The sequence below is a fragment of the Camelus dromedarius genome, chromosome 7, assembly GCF_036321535.1.
Source record: "Camelus dromedarius isolate mCamDro1 chromosome 7, mCamDro1.pat, whole genome shotgun sequence".
NCBI lineage: Eukaryota > Metazoa > Chordata > Mammalia > Artiodactyla > Camelidae > Camelus > Camelus dromedarius.
The window spans coordinates 23,802,310-23,829,743 of NC_087442.1; the positions used below are offsets into that span (position 1 = coordinate 23,802,310).

At 32.5% G+C, this 27,434-nt stretch overlaps 1 protein-coding gene across 4 annotated transcripts in view; it reads left to right on the top strand.

The window, feature by feature from the left end:
- The window catches only part of POT1 (protection of telomeres 1), a 77,391-nt gene that overhangs the window by 38,361 nt on the left and 11,596 nt on the right, over positions 1–27,434 (top strand). For 3 of the 4 annotated variants that reach the window (XM_031455294.2, XM_031455295.2, XM_031455297.2), the window contains 8 exons: positions 5,088–5,242; positions 7,710–8,000; positions 13,451–13,606; positions 18,404–18,573; positions 19,659–19,747; positions 22,366–22,422; positions 23,481–23,637; positions 25,169–25,374. In XM_031455294.2, coding sequence (XP_031311154.2) covers positions 5,088–5,242; positions 7,710–8,000; positions 13,451–13,606; positions 18,404–18,573; positions 19,659–19,747; positions 22,366–22,422; positions 23,481–23,637; positions 25,169–25,374 — 1,281 coding nt within the window. The remainder of the gene's footprint in view (positions 1–5,087; positions 5,243–7,709; positions 8,001–13,450; positions 13,607–18,403; positions 18,574–19,658; positions 19,748–22,365; positions 22,423–23,480; positions 23,638–25,168; positions 25,375–27,434) is intronic. The other variant, XM_031455296.2, reaches the window with a different exon arrangement.

The following is a 27,434-nucleotide window of genomic DNA, read 5'->3' on the forward strand; positions in this document are numbered from 1 at the left end:
GACACTCTTTTGCCTCCTTTTCTTCTTTTCTTCTTTCAGTTGTATGAGTCAAAATATAGTTATTACAAAGAATATAAAAATACATACAAGCATCATAAGAATGCGTTATTGTAGAACCTTCCTCTGATGATGTTTGTAGGATCTGTTTCTGGAGTAAATTTATATGTGAAGTTTCATTATGATGATATGTTAATTCTTCAGCAATGAACTCTCCTTTAGTATGTTTCAAGAGAAATGCATTAAATAGTAAATAGTATAGAGTTAAGATACAGTGTAATTTCACCTACTTAGAAAAACTCTCAAGCCTCCATCCGTCAGTTTTAAGCATATTTTACTTTCTTTGGGATTATTGTTTATGTTTTAAAAAACATGCAATATGGAGATAGTGCAGTGTTTTGGTTAAATGTAGAAACATAGGAATCAGATATGCTGAGTTATATGTGACTTACAGGACGTTCACACATGGATATCTTACCTAGCCTTGTTAAGAAACCACCTTCTCTTGTTTGTAAACTGCTACATACAACTGTCTAAGAATTCAGGGAGGTAATATGTATAAATTGCTTGGCACACTACCTGGAATATAGTAATGCCTAAGTAATTGTTGACAACTAGATCTTGTAATTTTCCCCCAGTTATAGGCCTGGGAACAGGATACTTTGCTTAACACTGTATTTTTGTTTTGTTTTCTGTCTAAGAAGTAAAGTGCATTTCTCCATTCCTATAAATTAACTAGAAATATTGGCTTTTTATTTTGCACATTATTAATTATTATTTGATAACCCCAAACTACATTTAGGACTATAAATATCTTTTATCAGAATCTAATGTTCTTTAACATTAAACATAATTTCAGACTCTGGTTAAACTTCAGTCATGGTTTGAAATTTAATTTAAGGTCTGTTGTGTTTTGAACTACAAGGTTGAGTATGAAATTTATTAACCTTTATTTTTACCACTTTTCTTAAATGTGAATGCTTACTGTAATGCTCACCAAGAATCCAGGATTGTCTTAAGGCTTTCTGTTTATCCAGTGTCAAGCTTAAATGTCAGTTTCCAGTTATTCTAGAAAATGTCGTGTGCATCATTAATTCTGCCTTTATTGTGATGAATCATTACATATACAGGGAGTATAAACTATGTACTAGAAAATGTTGACATATAAAATAATACACAAGCTGAGATTACAGCATTACTTTTTTAGAATGCAAGTCAATATAAGGAAGATGTAAACTTCATAAGAGAAGGTGTCGTGCTTGTTTGTTTAGTATTCTCACTGAGTAGCAGTACACCTACCACTAAGTAGACACTTGATAAATTTTAGATTAATTTATATACTAATTTTTTAAAAATTGGATTGGAAAACAGTAAAGCAAAGACTTAGTAGGGTTTGTTGCTGCTAAAATACGAAATACCAGTGCTGAGGTATTCAGCATGCTCAGGTGGTGGGGGGGATTTCTAAGGTTTAAATTCTAGAGTGGTTTACCCAAGCTGCGTGAGCTTGGTCATTCACCTGTAGGTAGTGTCTGTGGTGATTCTGCTGCTGTATAACATCCACTCGCCCCCCACCACTGTCAAGATCCTTATGGTAGTAAGCCTTGCATGCCTACAAATTCTCATTTATCACTTTATGTATGTATGCAGTATAGATGTTTTTTGCTTTCAAGGAAGCTCTTGCTCTATGGAAAGGTCCTCTTTTTTTCCTTCTTTGTTAATAAAATCTTAACTTCATTAAAGATTTTGAGCACCAGGTGAGTCTCTTTGGCTTACATTTGCTGAAGTCACAGGTAGTACTTCCAGAAGAGAAAATACAAGCCATGAATGAGAAAGAAGGAAAGAAAACACGGACTTAGCATACGATAGTTCAGATGTGCAGTGCACAAGTGTGCACCATTAAGGAGATGCCATTTTCATTCACATGGAGTCACTTACATGAAAACACAAAAACGTAGATTTTCAGGCCATTGTGATGCAGCTAGAGAGTGCCCTCTTCTCCATAATCTACACCAGCACATAGAGCCATTCCTTTAGCCCGCCCAGAATTTTGAGCGCGCACGCGCGCGCGCACACACACACACACACACACGCGCACACACACACACACACACACACACCCTGGCACTCACCTGTTGTCTTGCTCTTTGGGCAATTCTCTCTCTCTCCCCCCTCCCCTTCTCTCCTCCTCCTCTCCCCACCACCTCCCAACTCTCTCCCTCTCTTTGTCATTTTTTGGAAGGCTGGCATTTTCCAGGAAAAACAAAACAGTGAGACAGTTTTCAGTATTTTGAAATTTAGGTTAAACCTGATTTTTTTTAACCAAAACCGCATGTTTTCAGTTGTTCCATTCTTTAATATCATGTATGTGCTACAAAGACTGGCCTCTGTCAGTTCAACTGTTATTATTTATGCCTGCTAAATGTGCTGTTCTGTAGTTTTGTATTATATCCCCAGTTTACAAAAGTGGCTCATTGTGAAGCATTCAGAGTGAGAGGAGTAATCAAGAGTTACTGCAACTTAAGCTATAAATATAAGTACTAAATAGCTCTCTGATATAAATATGAAATGTGCATTTGTGTATTCTATTACAAATAAATCTGTGATACGTGGTTTTGCAGAAGCTGTCAGGAAACAAAACATGTAAAAACACCCAAGTTTGATGGTGTATACCTGAATTGGATTTCATTAGACTAATGTTTTGTCTGTCATGAAATTACATGAAACGTAAAACCTTCAGAGCATTTGTGTTTTGTTCAAAGTACACTCATTGTTAGCCATAGAATCTAACGTGCTGCTACCTGTCTTTGCATTCAGCTTCTGATTCATCTAATAATGCTTAAAGGACTTCCTCTCTCAATTTTCTTCTCTGTGACTATTGGCAAACATTTTTCAGCTCTGAATTCTTAACTAAATTCTTAAAGCTGAAGAAGAAACTCCAAAAATAGTTTCCAAACTCCGTATCTTCTTAAAAGGTGATATAACACATTGAGCAATGCAGTGCAACTGGGATGATTCATTTCACTCTTGCATCATTCTTCTAGGCAAATCATTCATTTTCCCATTTAAAAAATAATTTAGTCTTTTTTAGCATCGATAGGAATAATGATGAAAGAATTAATAGGATAAGGAAATAGAATATTTCAAGATAGGAAAATAGATGACTGAGATTCCATGATGTGTCTTAGATGTATAAAAGGGGATGCAATAGAGCCATATGATAATCACAAACAAAAATGTGTTTTATTCCATTAAAAAATAAGTACAATTTATCTTTAATCTTGGGAAGCCTGCTAAGAAAGAAAAAATTATCATGAAATAACACTCCTTACAAATAGAACTACTGAGAAAGGAAACTCAAAAACTAAAATTGGGTCCAGTAGATCCTGTATATCAAGAGACAAGGATGTAGTATCTTTTTACTCTTTTCAAAGATGCTTATTAACGTTTTGTTTTTCAAGTTTTTTATGCTCTCTGAATTATTGTCCCCTCCTCACAGAATCAGGTTTCTCTCCCTCTTGCCCTCCATTCTTCTCCCCCCCCCCAATTCCTTCCCCCTGTCCCTCCACTTTTCCTCTCTTCCCCTCCACCTCCTCCCCTCCCCTTCCCAGTATCCCTCCTTCCCTCCCTCCTTCCGTTTTTGTTCTGTGTCTGGTAATGGTTTACTGTCTTTACATTTACAAATGTAGATATGGTTTATTTTAGATTGCAGACATTTGTTTCCTTTGCTTTGTATATAAGTAGTTTGTTTTTTCAACTTGCTCTCTTTTTTGAAATGGGAAATCTGACAGAGACAAATAGTACTTATATAGGGCACCTTGACTAAAAATGTCAGTCTAGGGTGGGTGGGAAGAGAGTCTCCTATCTAGCTGTGGACCCCCTGATGTGATAATGCAGAGGGATTTATTCTGGATGCTAACACCCGCATCAGAAGCTCTGCCACTTTCTGGTCTGTCAGTGAAACTTCCTTTGAAAACAGCCTGTGTTCTAGGGAGGGGTGGGTTTATAGACTAAGATACCCTGCCTGGTTACCTGAAGTCATTTTCACGGGGAGTAGGGGTTAGGATGGGTGGTCATTGAAACAGTTGTTCTCTGTGTAAACTTTTGATTAGCCCTAACTTTGGCTCTATTTTTCACTTCCACCTTTAATCCCGGTGGCCCCCATCTTTGCTGTAGCCACTTTATGGTATCTTCTAGATGCAGCCTCCTCTGCTCATTTTGTCCCTTAACCACTTACTTTCCCAGCTTCCTGAACTACATTAATATCTTCTCACCCTCTCCTTCACTCCCCTCTTCTGTCTTCTGCCTTCACTGTTCTGGGTTTATCCTTTTCTATCTCTAAATTGTCATTACTATGGTACTGGGAAGGAAGGAAGTCAACAAATTTTCTCAAATGTTCAGTTTTCTGAAACATGTATATTAAAAGGTAGCATCTATTATAATTTTTGCTGCTACCACTGTTTGAAGTTACTGTTTTCATGGCAACCCAACTATCATTAAATTTGGTGGTGGTTTTTTTTTTTAACCAATTTAAGTTGTATAAAATACCTCTTTTGTTCTAATGTGTAACCTTTATAGACAACTAGCAAATCATCATTTTCCCTTTTAGTTTTGTTATTATTATATAGTTTTCTATGAATTGTTCTTTTGAATTTTATATTTACTGTAAAATCCTGGGTTTTATAACCCATTTTCATAGGCTCTTTTTGCAATGTATTAACTCTTTATCACATTTGCTGCAAATGTCTTCTAGTCTTTTGTTGTCATTCTCAAGTTAATTATGTTTATTTTGTAAATTGTTATTGAATATGTTTCTCTGCCTTATGATTTCTCAACTTTGAGTAATAAGTTATTACACCTCCAGACAATTTATATTAAGTAAGGTTTTTATTTTTGTTTTATTAAACTTTCTAAAATTAATTTCTTTAGAACACCTGTGCAAAATAATTTGACAGTGAGTTTTGAGAAGTAAAATTTCTTTGTTTTAATCCTATTCTTAGAAGACTTCATTAGAGGGAAGAATAGAGTTTGTTTGATGTTTTGAACTCAGCATATTCTCATTTTGTCAAATGCTTTGAAATACAAAAAGTCAGGTAAAATATTTTTGTGTTTTCCAGATTATTGCTCGGTTGTAACAATTGTGGACCAGACAAATGTAAAGTTAACCTGCCTGTTCTTTAGTGGAAATTATGAAGCCCTTCCAATTATTTATAAAAATGGAGATATTGTTCGCTTTCACAGGCTGAAGGTATAATTCATACTGTCTAGAATTTATGTTTGTATGAAGAGAACTCTGTATTGTTCACTAAAACCAGTTAGCACTGATTCTGTGGTTGCTTTGTTAGAACACGACATCAGGCATTTCAAGAGATAAGAGGAAATGTAAGCAGTGTCAGACTTCAGATGATTCATATTAGAACAAACTACCTTGCCTCCTTCCACAGAAATGTGTTAGATGCCATGACTTAGGCTATTTGCATTCTGCCAGAAAACATTTAATAGGAAGGTGGAACATATTAGATAGTATGTGATTTTTTAAAAATCAGTTTTTCTATACTGTAATGTTTTCAGTCTTGATTTTAAACATTTCAGTCCCTTCATATTTTGCTCTTGTTACATAGGTTTCCATGCAACCTCGTCACTATCTTTTCTGTCTTTTCTTCTGTTGCTTCAGTTCCTCTGTGGCCCTCACAGTCACTGATGCTCATAACTGAGTGTGGTGTCCAGGTGTGCTCTAGTCTTAGATATGGTGGGAATTACCTCTCTCGCTCTATTAGTGCCTTTTCCCTTAGAGTTAAAGAATGGTGGAGAACATTTTCTTAAAAGAGAAATAAAAATATTATCATCATGGCACTATATTACAGGCTTATCCAAACTTTAAAAAAAAATAGTTTATTTCTCCCACACTGCTGTTTCCTATAGTACAGTTGACCCTTGAACAACACGGGTTTGAACTGCACGGGGCCACTTACATGCAAATTCTTCTCAATAGTAAACACTACAGTATTGCAGGATCCCACAGTTAGGTGAATCCAAAGATGTGACACTGAGGATACAGAGGGCCCACCATAAGTTTTAAGGGGATTTTCAACTGTGTGGATGGTGGTTGCCCCTAATCCCAGTGTTCAAGGGCCAGCTGTATTTGTAGTTGTTTATTTGAAGTAGAATATACATCTCTCTTCTCACAGTATTAGCATGTTCATGTAACTAAAACTCTAGAAACTCCCTTTGTACCCCGACTCAGAATTGTCAGTACTTTTTATGTCCTGAAACTCTTTGTCTACTCCAGTTTATGAATATAGCTAAGTTTTCCTTTAAGTCATTTATTATTTTCCTGTTTTATATTTAGAGCTGTAATTTTCTTTTCTTGTAATGTCCTTGACAGATTTTGAAATTAAAACTATGCTGCCTCATAAAAACTGGAAGGGTGCCCTCTTTTTTGATTCTAGAAGAGTTTATGCAAGATTAGTGGTTTTTTCTTACTTAAATGCTTGGGGCAGTGCACTGGTAAAGCTATCTGAGCCTGGTGGTTTCTTTATTGTAGGTTTTATTAATGAATTTACATTTCTTTAAGAGGAATGAGATTATTCAAATTTTCTATTATATTTAATTTATGATATATTTAATTTTTAGAAAAGTTTGCCTGTTACATCCAAATTGTCAAATTTATTGATATAAAGTTGGTCATAATGTTACTTATCTTTTAGATGTTTGTAGGATTTGTATTGATAAGTCCTTTTTTCAGGCTTGATACTATAATTTATGTTTCTTCTCATTTTTTCCAGATTAATCTTTCTAGGCTTATTATTTTTATTAGCCTCTTCAAAGAATCAGCTTCTCACTTTGATTTTCTCTATTGTATGTTTCTATTTTTCTTACCTTGATTATGTTTTACTTCTGCTTTCCTTGGGTTTGAGATAATATTCCTTGTGCAGCTTCTTGTGATAGAAGCCTAAACTTCTGATTTCCAACCTTTCTTCTTTTGTAAAATACTCAATTATGCCTAGAAATTTTTCTCTTTGTGATACTTCAGTTATATCCAATAAGTTTAAACACATCACAACTTAAGTATCCTTCAGTTCAATATATTTTCTAATTTCTAATAGATATATAAATACAATTATTAATGAGACAGTATTACAAGAGATTAAAAAGGACATTTTGTAAGTCCAAAGAGTTGCTTTATGAAGGTGTATCAGTCATAAATGCACGTGAATCTAATAACTGAGCCTCAAAATTCAGAAAGCCAGTATCTTTAGGGCACGTCTTAGCTCTGTCAGACTGATGAAACCTTAGTCTCAGCAGCATTTTATTCACTTCAAACTCTTGTATTTATGTGTACTAGTTTTCCCTATAACATTCACAAGTAACTTACTTATTATCCTGTTTCCTTTTGTAAATTATACCTTAATAGTAAAACTAATAAATGTTTTGTTAGTAAAAGTACAAGCTTGATAGTATTAGGGAGTCTACCGCGTACCTCTTTAAAAAATAAAAATAAATTTTGCATAGTGTTTTACAGTTTACATGATGCTTGTGGATCTTCATGTATCCAGTAGATTTTATAATTTCATATACTAATTAAATGAAATATTTAAATAATTATGTCCTCTATTAACTATGCTGGCAAGATTTTATAATCTCTCAAGTATCTCCAGTTCCTAGATTCTGTTCTGCTTGTTTCTGTTTTGTTTTGTACTTTGCCACTTTCTTAGATCCAAGTATATAAAAACGAGACTCAAGGTATTGCCAGCTCTGGCTTTGCATCTTTGACATTTGAGGGAACTCTGGGAGCTCCTATCATACCTCGTACTTCAAGCAAGTGTTTTAATTTCACTGCTGAGGACGAAAAAATGGTGGAAGCCTTACGTGTTTGGGCATCTACTCATATTTCACCTTCTTCAACGTTAGTAAAATTGTGTGATGTTCAGCCAATGCAGTATTTTGACCTGACTTGTCAGCTCTTGGGCAAAGCACAGGTGGATGGAGCATCATTTCTTCTAAAGGTAGGTATTTTTAAATACTTGTAATTGTATATGTTAGTACCACCTACATGTCTTTAAAGAGCTTGTATTTCAGCATTCTAATGGAATAAATATGCATACTGTGTGTTAGGAACTTATAAAGTAACAGACCATTTTTGACGAGCCTGTATCTTCATGCAGCTTTACTCCTGAACTTCCCTTTTTTATTGTATACTTCCAGAGAAAAATAGTATTACCAGATCTGTGTTTTAAATATAGTATAATTTATGCTGTATTTATTTATGTATTTATTTTAGTACTAATAAAATATGGAGTTCTTTTTCTGTTGCTCTTTTTTAGTTGCAGTTCTACCCATGCATATTTCTGTTTCCCTGTCAAGATATAGCCTTTTCACTCATTTGTACTTTTGGCTCATTGGTGTTGTGTTCTCTTCCCATGTCTTTCCATTGCTTCATGGGCAGATCATGGGTGGTTTGAAGTGTTTATTGTTCTTTTTATATTTTGTTTTGTTTTTAAGTCTACAGGATTAAGAAAAAAAAGGTAACATAAGACCCATCTAATCTTCGTTTACGCCTATCCCAATTTACTCATGAGTGGCTTCTGGAGAAGACAGTTGTCTGATACTGTCCTCACCCACCCAGCCTAGGCAGGATCCGTTTAAACAAACACTGCTTCAGCCCTGCCCCTGCAGTTACTTCTTTAACTTTTGACTCTTTGAAACAATAAAACAGGGAATGAAGGACAGTGGCCCTTGGTTTACAGTTCAGCATTACCAGTTTCACCTTGCCCGTATTAAGGAATATTGAAGATAGAAATCATTGAATATGAAGCTTTTGACGTTGAAAATAGCACATGTTTATTTACAGGTGAAATACTCTCAAAAAGTAAATGCATGCTGTAAAGAAAGTTAAATGAGTCAGGTATGACAAAGCTGAAGCTACAGCATAAAATCATCCAAACAAAATAAGAAGGAATCTCAGGTCAGCCAGTCATACTTTATGCCCAGAGTGACATCAAACAGATAAGCATTTGGTAATCATTGAACACATCCAGTGACAAGGAATCTGCTGTGCAGAGAAGTATTCTCCATCTTTTGGCTGCTGTGTTGTTAGAGCGTTCTTAAATTCTGAGTTAAAGCCTGCCATCTTTTAGCTGACATGACTGAATCTACATTTTCTCTCTAAAGCAATAAAACATGCCTTCATTCCATTTTTATAGATAGCCTTTTTCGGTTAAATAAAAACAGCTTTCGTGTAGATGTTATTTTTAAAATACAGCATTTAGAAATGAATGTAAGAAATTACATTAGTAAGATATTCTTGAGGACAATTTGAAATAAATCTGACCTGAGATTCCTTCTTATTTTGTTTGGATGATTTTATGCTTTAGCTTCAGCTTTGTCAAACCTGACTTACCTAACTTTTTTTATAGCATGCATTTACTTTTTCAGAATATTTCACCTGTAAACAAACATGTGCTGTTTTCAGCTTTTTAACTCAATAATTCTATTTTCATGAATTTATTTTACAGTAATTTAAAATGTGGGAAAATGCCTTTAAAAGACTATTTATCCTTCTATTTCTTACAGTAACAAAAATCAGACAAGTGGGGTGGGTATAGCTTAGTGGTAGAACACATGCCTAGCATACACAAGTGCCCTGGGTTCAATCCCCAGTACCTCCATTAAAAAAAAAAATCAGGCAAAACTCAGGTACTAACAATAGAAAAATTTGTAAAGTATTTATGTATTATAGATACTATGTGACTATAGAATGACATTGTAGACACGTACTTCCTGATATAGAAATTTGTGTTCTTCTGTTTTGTAATTAATGCAGCTTCCTTTATATATTAAAAATGTATTATATGCATAGCAAAAAATATATTGAGAGGAATATATAGCAGTGCTTTAGCCATATGTTCTCTGGGAAGTCAAATTGTCAACAGATACTGGCAATAGGAATCTAACTGGCTGATTTGTAAAACAAATTCCAAAATTGTTTATTTGCTTGTAAACAGGTAGAAATCTTTGGCAGCCAGAGCTGGTAGATAGTTTGTATACCTAGTCTGTAAGATGGTTTGGAGATCAGAAAAACAAAACATAAACTAGAAAATCACCATATTTTTAACAGACTTCTGATTTTTACAACTTAATTATTTGTATAGAAATACCAGAGGAATGAGAAATAGCAGAGGAATGCTATATAATTAATCTAACAATAAGGCTTAATCTCATAAAAAATCCAATTAATGCCCAAGAAATACATCACTATTATCTTAATTTTTTAAAATATCCATAATATTACTATGCCTATTTATATACAAAAGACCCTATTTTAAAGTGTAGGAGTTTTTGTCAAGACCTTTTTTTTTTATTGTTTATAACAGTTGACTCAAGAGTTAGAAATCAGTTTAAAACACTTTTACAAATCAGCCAATTAGATTCGTATTGCCAGTATTGTTAACACATTATGATATAACTGTTGGTTTAAAATTTAAAACTTATTTTATTGGTAATTGTGTATTTTTCAAACTCAAATGTAATAGAACTCACTATGAGGATATTTGTAATTCAACAACAACCAAAAATTTGATTGACTCTTAAAATAATAATTTTACCATAACAAAATTACTGCAAATATTTATTCTCAAAAAAGAGACGTTAAAGAACACATTGTTTTGATTAGAATCAGTAAAGGTATAAATTCAAACATTGGTTACAAACCCAAACCAAATATTCAGGTATTAAAAAAGACAGTATCTCACCAGAAACTGTTCTTTCAAAGAGAAATTAATTATAATTATAGGTTATTGAGAATATAATGTTAGTAAGGGTAAAGAGATATATTCAAAAACAAAATTCAGAGCCTTAATATAAGTATTCATGAACAAAGAAAGAAAAAAAACATAGCATTTCAGAATGAGCTCTCCACTCAAGAAGTTGAAAAAGTAGCAAACAAAACAATAGAAAGTAGGAGGTAATATTTAATAAGGTATTTAATTTTTGGATAGGTAATTTTAACATTGTCCAAGAATTTAAAAGATACTTTGAAATGCTATGTAGTGAAAAGTTTCTCACCTCAACTTCCTGTCTTGTCCCCATCTTGTTGGTCTCTCCATCTCAACATCTCTCACTGAAGCAAATTTCTTGAATATCTTGTCAGACCTATTTTAGTTCATATACAGTACATATTCTTTTGTCTCTTCTTGTGTACACATGATAGCATATTATATACATTACTCTGCAGTTGCTTGTTTTTACTTAATTTTATCATAGAGATTTTTCTACACCACCTAAAAAGTTCCTTACATGTTTCCTAGGGCTGCCATCACAAATTACCACAAACTGGGTGGCTTCAAATAACATAAATGTACTCTTCTCACTTCTGAAAGCTCACAGTTAATCAAGGTGTTGTCAGGACCATGCTCCCTCCAAAGCTTCTCAGGAAGAATCCTTCCTTCCCTCCTCCTAGCTTCCGGTGGTTGTTGGCAATCCTTGGCATTCTTTGGCTTACCCGGTGCATCACTTCAGTCTCTGTTGTCAAATGGCCTTCTTCTCTTTGTGTCTCTAAGTCCAAATTTTCCTCTTGTGAGGACACCAGTTGTGTTGGATTCAGGGCGCATCCTAATCCACTGTAACCCCATCTTAACTAATAACATCTGCAGAGACACTGTTTCCAATGCATTCACAAGTTCCAGATGGCCTTGAATTAGGAGGGGAACACTGCTCAGCTGCTTTTTTTTTTTTTTTTTTTTTTTGTCATATGGAGGTGTAGCATAGTTTACTGTATCTTGCATCTTGTTCTTGCATTTAGAAGATTGACTTAAACATTTGTCATTTCACATGTGTGCTCATAGAGCTGTGAAGATAAATTGCTACAAATAGAGTTGCTGATTCAAGATTATGTGCATTTGAAATTTTGATAGCTCTTGCTAAATTACCCTCCATGGAGGTTAATGCTTCTTTAAACAGCTCCTAGGCATGTATGAAAGTACCTGTTTCCTAACAGTAAGGTATGTAGGAATTTATATATTTAATGTTTTTTTTAAAAAGTAGAAAAAGATAGACTTGATAAATAAGTTCAAAGGTTTAAAAACAAAGTTTTATTATTCTGATTTTTAAAAAGACAAGAAAAATTTTTCTGAATTAGGAATGATACAGAGATATATTTACATATGTGGGGGATATATATATTATAACCCAGCACAGTTTGATTTTACAAATCAGAATAGCTTAATTTCAGGAAAATTATAGTCATCTCCATTAATATTAAAAATTATGTGGTCATTTCCATGGATGTTAAAAATATTTATGAAGATGTTTAGCAAAACAAAATGAGAAGTATGCCTCCTTAACATAGTAAACAATTTCTATTGTAAGGTACACAAACAAATATTTAGTGTTGGAATTCTGGAGTCAGTAATGCCAGGAACAAGAAAAAAATATTTCTACTATTTTCTCTGTTATATAATGTTGTTCAGAAAATTCACTAAAATAAGGAAAAGAAGTGAGAGATTTAACTCTTTTAAAAGAAAGATAAACATCAGTACTCATCACATACAAAAGCCCCAACGATTAACTAAAAAGCCATTTGGATTAATAAAATTATTCAGTGAGTGAGGTAACTGGTTTAAAATATTAGTTAAATACAGCTTTTTTACATGTCATTAATAAATAGAATATATAATTGAACAAAAGATCTTTCAAAGTCTTGATGAATGTAAAACAAGATTTCATGTGAGAAATACCTGAACTTCCTTTTCCAGCACCCATGATTGTCATTCATGTTCATAACATCTGACATAAACAAAGTACCAATATCTGTACTTTTAAAGGCCTTTTCCAAATCAGAACAAAGTAGAAGAATATGCAAAGGTTAGATTAGTTCCCTAAAAGCTAGGAATTTATATTTAAGAAAATTAGCAAAGGTACTTATGAAGGTTTATATACAAGATGGTAATTGCTAAGTTATTTAAAATAGTAAAAAATTTGAAACAACTTAAATGGCCAATAAAGGGATTGGTTTAATAAATTTGTGTGCATCTATGCCATAAAATAATGTGAAGCCATTGAAAATTCTATTTTAGAAGAATATTTAAATTGCCTGAAAAAGTGCCCAAAAATAAGAAATTCAAAGCACAATATAATGCCAGTTTGATGTAAAAAAAAAAAAAAAAAAGACATGTATTATACACACACAGAAGAAAAAAGATAAAAGTAAATTCAACAATATGTTAATATTTTTCTAAACTCATAGCAGTTTGAATTTTTTTTCCGTATAATTTTATTCATTACCTATACATACATAGTCCTTTTATAATCAGGAAAGAATATACATCATATTTAAAGGTTACCAGATATTTGGGGGAATACATTTAAGTACTTCTAAGTTACATTACCAGCAAATAAAACTCTTTTAGCCTCCCTGGTTTCACAAAAAGATCCTAAACTTTGCTCTACCCTCTTGCAGGTATGGGATGGCACCAGGACCCCATTCCCATCTTGGAGAGTCTTAATACAAGACTTTGTTCTTGAAGGTGATTTAAGTCACATCCAACGGCTGCAGAATCTGACAATAGACATTTTAGTCTATGATAACCATGTTCCAGTGGCCAAATCTCTGAAGGTGATGTTGAGTAGCAAGCATGTTTGCTCTCTTGTATTTTATAAATTTTAGAGTAAATCACATGTGAGATAATATTTGAGATCTAGAAATTAACTCCAAATTTATTTTGTCTTTAACTTTTAATTTGTAAAGTGTGTATTTAAAATAAATTATTAGAAGATATATTAAATTATAATTACTTGAACAGCTTTTTTAAATTAAAGAATATCTTCTCCTGAATATCTTAAAAGCTGTGCCCAATTTTATTATGGAAGTAAGGAAGAAAAATTTGATTCTATAAGACACACTTTTTTAAAATGACTTAGGATGCATACAATATTTGTAAACTTAAATGATAAGTTTTGTTAATTGGGTTTGATAAAATCCAGTCTGTAACTTTGTACTGATTAGTTTAAGAAATTGTTAATCCACTTCTGAAATACCTTACAAATTATGTGTCTGTGTGTGTAACCATACAGTTTATTCGAATTTGCCCACTCTTTTTTGAGATAGTGTTCTAGCTAAAAGCACACTGTTTAGTCACAGCATTTCTTGCTTATTAATAACATTTTAAGCAATTTTTTCATTTTCCTATATCTTATATTAGCAAGTATTTTTCTAGCAAAGAATGGTATCATTAATAATAATGATGATAATAATAAAATTTGTTAAGCACTTCATATGTGTTTAGTGCTTGAACAATAGGTGCTATCATCATTTCTGTTTTACGAATGAGAAAACTGAGGCACTCAGGGGTTAAGCCCAAGATTTCACAGCTACTTGGGTGAAGCCAGTATTTAAATGTACAACATCTGTTTCCAGAGCCAATCCTCTTAAGCAGTATGAAGAAATGATTTCCTTTACTGCAGATAGCTTCCAGCCTACTTTAAGCAGTTATACAGCCTGCTTATAGGAAGAGAACAGTGAAAGTGAGTTGCAATTTTTTTAGATCTGAATTTTAGTGCCCAGTTTCCCTTTGCAAATAAGTGTTCTTGGAGAAAGAAATATTTCCACTTGCACACTGTGTTACAAATAAGCCCACCCAACTCAAATCAATAAATTAAGTTGAAGTCTGAGTCAAGGAAGGTGATAACTGCACATGTTTGTCCTTTTTTGAATGTGTTCGTGCCTTTCATATCAGAGAAAATTGATTGTTGGAGATACATTTTTGATTCTTTTCCCTGATTTTATCTACATTGATGAGTTTGTTTCAAAAATAAATGTGATGATAAAGCCAATTCTCAAGTCTTTAAAATGCAGATAGTACAATACAATAAAATACAATACTTACGAATGAAAAAGATTTACATTTTAAATTCTTTTACTATTTAATTCCCTTTTGTTCCCCCCCTATGTAAAATTTATTGTATACAGAATTCAGTTGTAACGTACTGTATAATTGCTTTAACTGTTCTCTTTATTTAAAAAACACATTTTTTCTTGTTCCTGTACAATAACAACACGTATGTTCCATGCATTTCAATATAAATATGCAATTTTAAGCAGTTCATATAGACCTTTCTGTTCCCCTGTTTTGTCCTGATTTCCTTGTCCAGGTCCTGAACAGCATCTGTCACAGTGCTTTCCGTACAATAGGGATGGAGTAAATAATGTCTGCTGATAAATGAATGGAATCACTGAGTGCTGTGAATGTTTTTCAGATTTTTTTTCATTTCCTTTTTGTCTGTTTTATCTCACCCACTAGAGGGTGCTGTGAGCACATGTAATTAAGAAAATTTAGGGCAATTAATTTTTTAAAGATATGTCATATTTATCTGCAATCTAATAGAAAAATGAAAAGCATATGTATGAATAAGTAATATAACTGTAGGCTTTTTATTTAATGTACATTGACACCACATTTTATTTGTTCTGAGGGAACCTCTGTATCAACAATTTCGTATTAATTTAAGAAGTCCCCGGTCAGACGATATTGATACACATAAATTCTTATCGATACTTGAAGAGAACTGCTTAAAATTGCATATTTATATTGAAATGCATGGAACACATGTGTTGTTATTGTACAGGAACAAGAAAAAATGTGTTGTTTAAATAAAGAGAACAGTTAAAGCAATTATACAGTACATTATAACTGAATTCTGTATACAATAAATTTTACAACTAAAGTTACTCTTAACATTTTTTTTCTAAACCTTGCTTTTTAAATAAGTTACCTCGTTTCCTAAACATTTTATACACACACACATACACACACAGACATTTCAAACCTTCTGTCTGCAAATAAAAGCAGTATATTTTCAATCCCCAGACTTATTCTGATACAAATTAAAAGCAGTTATAAAACATACATAGTTATAATTATGTTTGGCATTCAGTGACCCAAGAACTCTATTTTGTTTATTTTTAGACATATATCGGTCATTAAAATGTTAAACCTAAAGGGAAATTTTTCAAAGTTTATAAGAAATATTTAAATTATTTCTAAAGGAGTAGTGATTTCTTAATAGGCAGTTTGCTTTGCTTAATTTTTATTGTTTCTATATTAAAATGGGCTTTTATACCAATTTTTAAAGGTATAGTTTATAATTTTTTGGTTTTAACTCCCTCAGTGGTATTTTTAGAATCTTAATCATGTTACGGACTAGACTATCTATTACATATTTGTCTATTATAATAGAGCATCTGGCACATTTTATAGTATATTTAGCAAGCTTAAAAAAAAATACAATGCTGCCTCCAGAAGGAATTTCTGGAAATAACAATGTCATCTTTATAGCCTATCTATATAAATAAATTCTCTCTTTTTCTTTAAAATATAATTTTATTTTATTATGAGATACAATAGTAGAGAAGATAGTATAACAAACACCCATGTATCTCTCATCCAAACTTAACATTTCTAAATGTCTTGCACACTTATTTCAAGTACTTTTTATTTCAAGAAATAAAACTCTACATGTGAAATCTTATTTGTACCTCTGTTATTTCTAATTTTTTGCTCCCCAGTATCCTTTTTATTTATCTTAACATGTAGCTATGTACACCCATATTTATTATGCTTTTATTTTGTGGCTTTTTTTCTAAAAGATGCATGTACTATGTATCATTCTATAATTTGCCTTTTTTCTTTGACATTATATTTTTAAAATTTATCCATGTTCATACATGTGTCTGTATTAACATCAGACTGTCTTAATTATTATATCTTCATTTTTAAATGACATTTCATAGGTTAAGCCCTCACTGCCAGTTCAGTCTTCAAAACTAACTCAACTATTCACTTCCATATGCATTTTCACATCAGTTTTTACAATTCCATGAAATGCACTGGGGATTTTGATAGCAATTGCATTGATTTTAAAGAATAATTGATTGGGAGGAAATTATCTTTATATAATGCTGAAGCTTTTCATTTATGAATATGGTATCTTTCTCCTTCTGTTTAGCCTTCTTTAAGTTCTTTGTAATTATATACATGTACTGTACTAGTACATTCTGTATATTAAAAAGAATCACAGAGTAATAAATGTTCAAAAAGAATGAGATAAAAGTAAATAGAAATAGTGTTTTATGTTTTCTTCCAGCATCTTACTCTGGAGACCATGAGGAAAATCAGTTTTGTCATCTTTTGTGTGTGTGTGTGTGTCTGTGTGTGTTTTCCTACTCTGACTCTATTCACCCTGCTCCCCTGCTGTGTGTCAGTGGAAGAAGTCAGAGAGGAAGAGACTAAATGCCTTACTTCCTCTCTACAAAATCCATGATTGGATGGGAAAAAGAGCCTTGAGAATGAACAAGTAGCATCCAGAAGTGTGTGTTTTTCCCCTTTATTCCATACCCCCATTTCTCTCCATAAAATTCAGAGGGTGATAAGGAGAAACACAGTGAACTAAACAGCAATAAGCAGAGGTGGGAAGTTGGTTTCCTACCCCATCTTTCTTTATATTCCCCCATATATAGCTTTTCTATTAAACAGAATCTCACTACTGTTACACAATCTTGACCTTGTAGGAAAAAAGGAGAATGGTAGTCCCATAGTCATCAGTGGTCAGGAGAGCTGCTTTACGCAAATGAATTAAATTTCCTAGTTGGTAATTCCTTTTCTTTATAACTCTTCACAAAAATAAATGTGACTAGGTTATATAGCTTCCTTTGAGTAGATGTTTGTTCCTTTGATAAATCCTCTGCATCTGATTCTTTTTTAAGTCTTGTACATTACAAGAATATTAAATACTCTGTAATTAAAGATATTTTAAGACTAATAAATTTAGCAAAACATCTAAAATTAACTGTAATTGGGTTAATTCTATATTTGAACTCATAGAATGTGTTTCACATTGTGGTGTACAGACACAAATTATTTATTACAGAAGTTTTCTTTCCATAGAACTTGTGGAATAGGACTTTATTATTTTGATATAGCTGCACATTTAAAAATATTTCCTAGTATTCTCATAATTGAGAGTGTTTTAGTGATCATACTTAATTAACTCTTACCTTAAATTACTTAAGGTAGGTTATTTTCAGAAACTTTAATCAAATAGATTTCTTAACTATTGTACTTTACCAATGCTAAGACTCAATCTTATTTTACACTTTAATATCTCTAAAATGTAAATATGTCTTTACATTTGAAAAAATAGATACATACGCATATATATGTGTACACACACATTTTGGTTTTGATATAGTGTCCTTGGGGCATATTCACTACACACTAGTATAACTTACCAGTATCCTTTCTGATGAGTCAAAACCCCTGGTGATTGGTCAGTGCCCCAAATTGGTTGTTAAATATTGCAAGTGCTAAAAATTGTTTCATTTTTCTCCATTTTCTAAATAATAATCTGTTTTTAGGTTGGGAGCTTTCTTAGAATTTATAGCCTCCATACCAAGCTTCAGTCAGTCAATTCTGAAAACCTGGCAACATTTTTAGCCCTAGAGTTTCATCTCCATGGAGGCACCAGTTATGGTCGGGGAATCAGAGTCTTGCCGGAAAGTAACTCAGATGTGGATCAACTGAAAAAGTAAGTGTATTATATACCTATTTAGAAATTGTAAATAAGGTATTAATTAAGCTGATTTCTAAGATAATATTCTGGAGTGGGGTGGGGGGATCTAATAGGTACCTTGTAATGGATCCTCAGAGTCTTCCATGCCATTACCCATTTTTTTTTTAATAGATGAACCAAATGAAACAAATCAAGTGATGATTTTAGGTTCAAGTAGCTAAATAGTAGCAGAGCTAGTTTTCCAGTAGTTACTTGTGCTCTTACGTCTACTCTTTGCATTTATTGTCTTATACCATTTGCCACATTCTCCAGGTACATCAACAAACAGTGGAAACTGGAGCTTAGCTAAAGTTTGGGAAACTTGATACATATATCTAGGAAGCAAACAGACTTGATCCTCCATGAAAAAAAATACTGCCTTTCTAAAGTGTGTATAACTCATAAAATAGGTAACACAAATGTTTCAGTGTATCATATTTTTAAAACTTTTACATGTGCCCAGAAAGTGAATAGTACCTTAAGTCCTGCTGTACATGTTCCCTTTTTCCTGAAGTATTACTGTTAGTCATTGTGTACAGAACTCTTTGACCAGTATTCTAGGGAAATAGCAAATGTTTCCTGCATATCTTCAAAGAGATATAGAAAATATCCTATTCAGTAAATTGAAATGACGTACCTATTTTCCAGGTTTTAATATACTGAAATCAGTATGACTAACATATGTAAATTAATTAGCCATTTTAATAATCTTATATCAGTTTCCCTACTTTCTCATAGTGTAATACATAGCAGTGCTTGAGTCTAGAGTGAGATTGTTCTGACCTAGAATGTCATCCATTAAACACCCAGCTTATTTGTTTGCAGTATTTCATCATCCCACTGTTCCACTTGTATCTTTCTAGAGTTAGGTTTGATAAATTTGAGGATCTCTTGGAACCCTCTGATAATCTGATCATAGCTATAGACCTACTGAGGAATGCATACACACACAGACAATTTTTTGTACAGTATCAGTGAGCTCTTGGTTTCTATGGGTAGAGTTAAACTGACCATTATTTGACTGTTTTTTGAAATTTAAAATTATATCCTTTCACTTACAGGGTTTTAGAATCTGCAGATTTGCCAGCCAATCAGTCTTTTGGTGGTATATGTCAATCAGAACATGAGGACAGCTTTTCAAACATTTCAAGTAAGGACAATTCTTAAATTTTTATTTTATTTATTAAACTATAATTGATTTAGAATATTATGTTAGTTTCAGGTGTACAGCTTCAGATTCTTTTCCATTCTAGTTATTGCAAGATATTGAATATAGATCCATGTTCCATACAATAATAAATACTTGTTGTTTCTTTTAAATATAGTGATATATATCTATTAATCCCATACTCCTAATACATAAGAACAATTTTTAATGTTGCCAGTTTAGTCACTGTTAAGTAAGATGGCTTTATCAATATAAATTCTCTTTTTAAAATAATTTCCCATTTCTGTTTGTCTCTCTCTTTTTTGGCAAATCCATATTCCTTGTAAAGGAACATGCTAAATTTTATCAGTGTCCTAGGCAAAGGTAAACATTATTCCTCCCTTAATTAAATAGTTACATTTTTAAAATTGGGGTGGTAGGAATGACTTGATTTGTGATATGTGTAGTATTTATGTATATATATTGATGTGTATTTATATCTGTTTACTAAAAATCTGTATTAATTTCCTAGCCAACTACTTTGCTTATCAGTTTCTAAAAGGAACAAAGGTTGTCTTTGCTGCTTTATTTCAAATTCCCCACATGTTTTTTATCACACATACCTTAGAGTTCCAAGTCTTAATTATTGAGTTAATCAAGTACCTAATTGCAAAACATTACCAAACAATTACTTGTGTATTTATGTTATCATCTACCTGAAAAGGTGACTATTCAAATCTAAAATTTAAAACACTCTGTGAGGTTTTTTCCTTTTTCACTTTGTCTTAATATTTGCTTGTACATTCTGAGACCTAAAATCTATGTCGTGTTTCTTTTTTTTTTTTCTATCAACCTAACTCCTTTCCCTTCTGTGATCCTTTTTGAGTATTTAATCTCTTTCTATACCAGTAAGGATAAGCATTAACATGTGTGGATTGATAGGCATTTAGTAAGTGCCCACAGTCATTATCATTTAATCCTAACTGCACTCCTATGAGGTTGATATTATTCTTCCCTCTTACAGAAAGTAAGCTGAAGCTTTGAGTGATGGGGGTCATATAATTTGCCCCAGCTGAGTTAGCTATTACCTGATGGCAAAGTCAGTCAGATTCAAATGTGTGCTATTTGATTTTTTGTACGTAAGTTTATTTCTTCATTTTCTCTTCTTTAAATTCTTCGTATTTCCTAGCACCTTGGTGATCCGTGATTTCTTGAGCAACCATTAGGAGGCCAATTTACTTCAACTGACAATCTTTTGGAGACAGTATAATTTGTAATTATATTTTTTAAAATCTCTTTTCTCATTTTTAAAGGTTTTTCTAATTATTTTTAAATTACAAAAGTAGTACATGTCACAGGAAAGTTGAAATAATTGTACAGTCAACACTCATATACCCACCACCTAGATTCTCCAATTAACATTTTACTCTCTTTGCTCTGTCATGTCTCTCTCTCTTTTTTAATCCATCAATCCATCTTTTTTGAAATATTTTAAAGTAATTTGCAGACACAAGTACACCTCCTAAACACTTCAATGAATGAACATCATCAACTAGAGTTCAGTATTTGTTTAGAATTCTTTTTTATTCTTTTATCACTGAGGCAAATTATACTCAGTGTAATGGGAAACTTGAGTTTTGACTAATATATGAACCTGTGTAACCTAAATCCCTCTTAACATCAAGTCCATTACTTTTCACAGAAAACTCCCTCATGCTCTTTCCCAAACAATCTTCACCCCTAGCTCTACCCCAGAAGTTCTCATTTTTCCACCATAGATTAATTGTGCCTCTTCTAGAACTTCATGTAAATGGAATAATTTTATATTATGTACTCCTGTACATACAGTTTTTGAGATTCATGCGTGTTGTGCATGTATCAGCAGTTTATTTCTTTTTAATGCCTAGTAGTATGGTATGATGTAGACTTTTTAAAAATACAGATTTCCAGTTGCAGAATCTTCTTTTTTTTAAGTTGGCTTTAGTGTCTTTGTTAAAATCAAATGAGTATAAGTGTGGATTTACTTCTTTGCTTTGCATTCAGTGTTTAGTAGTATGGTGTGAAATAAGCATTTGTTTCCCCTCATACAAATTTCCAGTTGTTGCAGAACCATTTGTTGAAAAAAATTTTGCTTTCCCTTTGGATTGCTTTGCCTCCTTTATCAAAAATCAAATGACTGTGTAAATGTGGTTTATTTCTGGACTTTCTAATTCTGTTAATATTGTCAATCTTTATGTCAGCTCCGTATTCTCTTGATTACTATAGCCTTATAGTAAATCTTGAAGTCATATAAATCCTCCAGGTTTGTTCTTTTTTGAGATTAGATTCTAGATTCTAGATTCTAGATTCTTTGCATTTCCACTTAAATAATAGACCCTGCTTGTCTCTTTCTATAATAAAGCCTCTGCAGTTTTAACTAGGATTATAGTGAATCTACAGATCAATTTGGATTGATAATATCAGCTCTTAACAATATTGAACCTTCCAATCTATGAACAAATGACTTCATTCCATTAGATCTTCTTCAGTTTCTCTCAGTAATGTTTTATAGTTTTCAATGCCACATTAAATTTTTAATGGATTTTAAAATTGTAATTCTTCTTCCCTTCTTCCTAATTAAGGCTCTGGATCAGTATCACTATATGAAGTAGAAAGATGTCAGCAACTATCGGCTACAGGTAAGACCATGTTTCATTTTTGAAAAATGGGCATAACAATGAGCATAATAAATCTGTCCTTATATCTATAAGTTTATAAAATGTAATTCTGCCCTACAGTACAGTGGGGTTTATTTTTAGTTTTATAATGTGAAGTATCTTATATGACATTTATTTTAATCACTTCACACTTTGTTCTTACTGGTGCACATGTGTACATATTCGTACATAAACACAGAGGTGCCTGTGTGTAAGTATAGGTATGAACGTGCTCTGTCAGTAAAAGGCTGTAGAAGCAATGGCCCCCAGTAACAGTGAGCACACCTCGTGTACAGTCTTCGTTTATAAATAATATCCCCAATTAAAAGGACTCCTTGAAGAAGTAGCAGATTCCAGGGTTGGGACAGGAGAATTACAAGATGATTGTGGAACATCTTGTGCCAGAAAGTAAAGAAGTTTTCAGGTAATGATGGCACATATCAAATCTGGTACAATTTGAGTATCAAAATAAAAAATACTGGTGATGGGATAGAACTGATTGAATAAAGTAGGAATCTATTAGTCCGTGTGGATAATAAATAAAAAGAACAAAACAAATAAATAAATGAAATTGAATGGAAAACTGTTATTTAAAATAGAATGGCAACTAATAAATGAAATAATGAAGTTGGGAGTAAAAAAATCGCCATTTTTTAATCATGATAGTAATAATTTATTTAGTTGTCAGTCATCAATGGATCCTAAATGAGCAGAATCCTAAATGTTTAATGAACTGGGATATTTATGTTTTCCAAGTACTTACTAGTTTTAAAGGGGGAAATAATAAGTGTATAGTGGAGATAACTGCTAAACAGCACCTTCACCAGCTGAGCAGAGTTAACATCCCCAGGAATGAAACCCTGATGTGATGCACTGAGAAGGCCACAGTATCACTTATACAGTAGACTTTCTACACCAGAAATTCAATTAATATAACTTAATTACATTTTAATGTATATATTTGCTTCAGGGGGACTCATGTCGTGAATATACTTACATTCTTGTAGATTTCTCTAACGTAATCTAAAAATTCTTTATAGTACTTACAGATCATCAGTATTTGGAGAAAACCCCACTCTGTGCTATTCTGAAACAAAAAGCTCCTCAACAATATCGTATCCGAGCAAAACTGAGGTCATATAAGCCCAGAAGACTCTTTCAGTCTGTTAAACTTTATTGTCCTAAGTGTCATTCACTGTGAGTATTTTCCATTATAAAACGGAAGTTTTCATTTAATAAAATTTGTGTATATATGTTTTCTTATGTATCAGTTTAAGTCCTGGCAATGAGTAAATTATGGTTTTAATGTATTGTATTTTGAAAGAATGATAATGTTTTTAAGAGAAAATATTAATTCATAATAAATCCTTCTGATATTTACTAGTAGTAATACATAAAAGTAGGTGCTGTTTTCAGATCTGAAATTCAACTTAGCTCTGGTTAAATGCAAACAAATAATAAACTATGAAGATATTTGGGGAGACTTTCTCATTTGTTACAAATCTTCTTGAAAGTGAACCATTACTAACTAAAATTCTTAAATAGAGAATAATTCTGGGTAGTTGAAATTTCTAATTAAGTGATATAGAAAGCCTTGTTGGAAATATTTCTGTCCTGCTTAATAACTACAATATAGTGAATGTAATTTAAACTGTTGTTAGTAATCAAGGATTTCTCACTTCCTCAGTCTTTTTTCTGAACATCACTTATTACATAAATAAATAAATTTTAGGACATTAGAATAAAAATGTACTTATTAGCTGAAGATATATTCTGAAAATTATTTTAATCCCTCTTCCTCTTTTTTAAGCAATTTGACTATCTTCCCTCTAAATATGTAACACATAAATATATATACATCTCTATTATATTTGTAGGTGTATATTGTTTGTGGGTGCTTCTGTGTACACTAATGTACATATATTTTCCCTCCAGAATCTAAGTGTAATACTGCTGTGCAGATTTTTGATCATCAGATCTCCTTATATAAAATGGGAGTCTGTCTTCCACCCATTTGGGCTTGAAATGATATTTGGAATTAAAATATAAGTACAGATATTAGGTAGTTCTTGAAGTATTATCAAGTTATAATTAGTAAAAACACATAGCTTTGCCAAACAAAACCACCCTTTATGATCATTTTTTTAAGCAAATACAGAAGTCATCTCAGAAAAGTTAAGAGGTTTCACCTAGTTACACAGCTGATTGGTGACAGAACCAGGACAAGGACACAAACCTTTTGATTGCAAATTATGCTGTTTCTACTGTATCATACTTTACCATATGACTTTTAAAAATTATCATTCTAGATTAAAAGGAATCAAAAGGAATATTAGTAGGTACCCTATGAAAGTGAGATAATTTAAGTGGTACGTGGATGTTTATCTTGAGTGAAGACAGGGATCTCCTGCTGGAAGGTTTAGCATTCCTTATAGAGAACAGTTTGGTGCTAGAAATAATTATAAGTAACCTTGGTATCACCAAACCAGGCAAAGAAATTGCTGGTGGCCAATGTAATTATACTATGGGTCTAATTAGCCATGTAGTATCATCAAATATCTTTCTGTTGAGTAAGAGACACTTAATCTGCAAAGTGAATTGTCTCCAGATTTTAAAGTAAGTAGCTGCCTCAAAGGCATATGAACAAAATTTTTATTGGATAATTTGTTAAATTTGACCTTGCAAGTTTATACCAGTTGTTTTTGTGTTATTTCATTGTTTATTTTAGGCAAGAAGTTCCACATGAGGGTGATTTGGATAAAATTTTGCAAGAGGGTGCAACCAAAACCCCAGATATCAAACTACAAAACACATCATTATATGATTCAAAAATCTGGACCACTAAAGATCAAGGAGAACGAAAAGTAGCTGTTCATTTTGTGAAAAATAATGATATTCTCCCATTTTCAAATAACTGTCTAATTTTGATAGAAGGTATGATATTTAAGTTACTGTTTTATTAGAATACGGCTTTTGCTTATGTCTTTCTCTGGTTAATTATTGTTAAATATATTTAGGGGCAGCCTAGGACACACAAAGTCAAAACAGTGTTCATTTAAATTTCAAACAGTGTAATATATTGCATATAACAACTAGATTCAGATACATACGTACAAGTATGTATATGTTTATCTGAAAGACATTTTGAAATTATACATTAAATTTAAGTGTTTGCATTTGTCTATCTTGTTGGATTTGTACTTGTAATCTTAATGGGATCCAAGTTGGTTATTGAGCCGAATAATAATCAGGAAGCTGCTTGTTACGTACAGTTGCTATTATTTTGGCCTCTGGATGTCACTCTTGTGTCATAAAAACAGCATGAAAGTCATCTCGAGCTAAATCAAGGAAGGGACCCTTAAAACAAGTAAAGATAATGACATATTTTAAAAGAATGAAACTTTGAGTCAAATTTGGTTTTGTATTTCTTTTATCCTTTTGTCTTATTTTATCTAATATATATCTAGTAATCCATAATAGGAGACCATCATCTTTAATTTTCATTAGGGAAACTTCAGTTTCATTTTGTAAATGAACTGATTTTTATTACAATGGATTATGATCATTTTTAGTGCTGATATTTTTCTATTTATAAAACAGTCATTTTAGAAAATAATATATATGTGTGAATATACATATATATAAACATTGGTATTATTTTCATGAACATCTCGTTTTGATATATTTATAGTGTATCAGAAAGTATTTTAATTAATTTCTATGTATCAGTTCATTTAATTATCACTGTGAAGTTGGTACTGTTGTGAGTTGTTTTTTATACATGAGAAAACTGAACCACAGAGGAGATAAATATCTTTCCCAATACAGGTAGTGAGTGGTGGAACTTAACTGTGTCCTGTTTTTTGACATAATAACTCTGTGATGAACTTCGCCTCCCTCCAGATGAAGTATAATTATGGGGATACAAGGAATTAAGTAAATGTTGCCCAATAACTTTCTGGTAAAGTTATCATAGTATGCATATGCTTTAGTGCATATGAGATTATCTGTTCCCCTACTCTCATACCAGTGCTTTTAAATACCAATGCTTTTATACACCAATGCTTTTAAAAACTTGGCCATTTTGAGTGAAATGTGATATTTCATTAGCAGTATTTTAATCTGTACCAGGAGATAGACGTAAAAACAGAAAGACAGAGACACACACGTACGCAAAAATGGAGTAAGACTGTTTTTATGCCCTAAAAATAAAATAAAGCCATGATCTTGTCAGGCTTTATAAGAACTGTCCTTGTAGGGCCAACAGAGAGGATGTCAAATATGCCTTAGGGTCCTTCTGTGCTGTGCTGCTTCCCACAGGAGTCTATGCTAAAGCCAAGTTGGCCTTGAGGGTCCAAAGGAAGCTTGAATAAAGACATCCCCTTAGCTCCTAATCCTATCTGTAATTAACAGGCGTCCCTCAAACTTTCAGTGTCATCTCCTGCCCGTCAATTCCCATCCCACCCTCCAGTCATATTGAACTGGTGACAATTCCTAAACCCAGTATATTTCTCTGTGCCATTCCATTGCTATTCTACTGAGAATTTCTGTTCTAATACATCTTCAGAAGTGAACTCAGTAATTCCCTTTATTTGGCAATTCTTTTAAAATATTTAATGAGCATCTGCGTGCATAAGCGCTTTTCTGATGCATCAGGCAGATCTGTGTGGTTCTAATTACATACCGTGTGAACTTCTAGTAGAACACTTTTCTTCTTGTATTATATTTGTGTTACAACTGTCTGTTTATAGATATGTTTCCATATTAGAATGTAAACTCCCTAAGGTCCAGATACATGTTATTTTAATCTACGTGTCTTCAGCACTAGAGTAGTACACCTGGCACATAACTGGCTCTCAGTAGCTATTTATTAGATACATAAGTCCATCCAACGTAAAACATTTTACCTTACAGAGCCTTTTTAAAAAGTCAAATGAGAGTGTATGTGAAAGCACTTTAAAAGGGTTTCATCAAAATGTGAGCTATTTTTATGT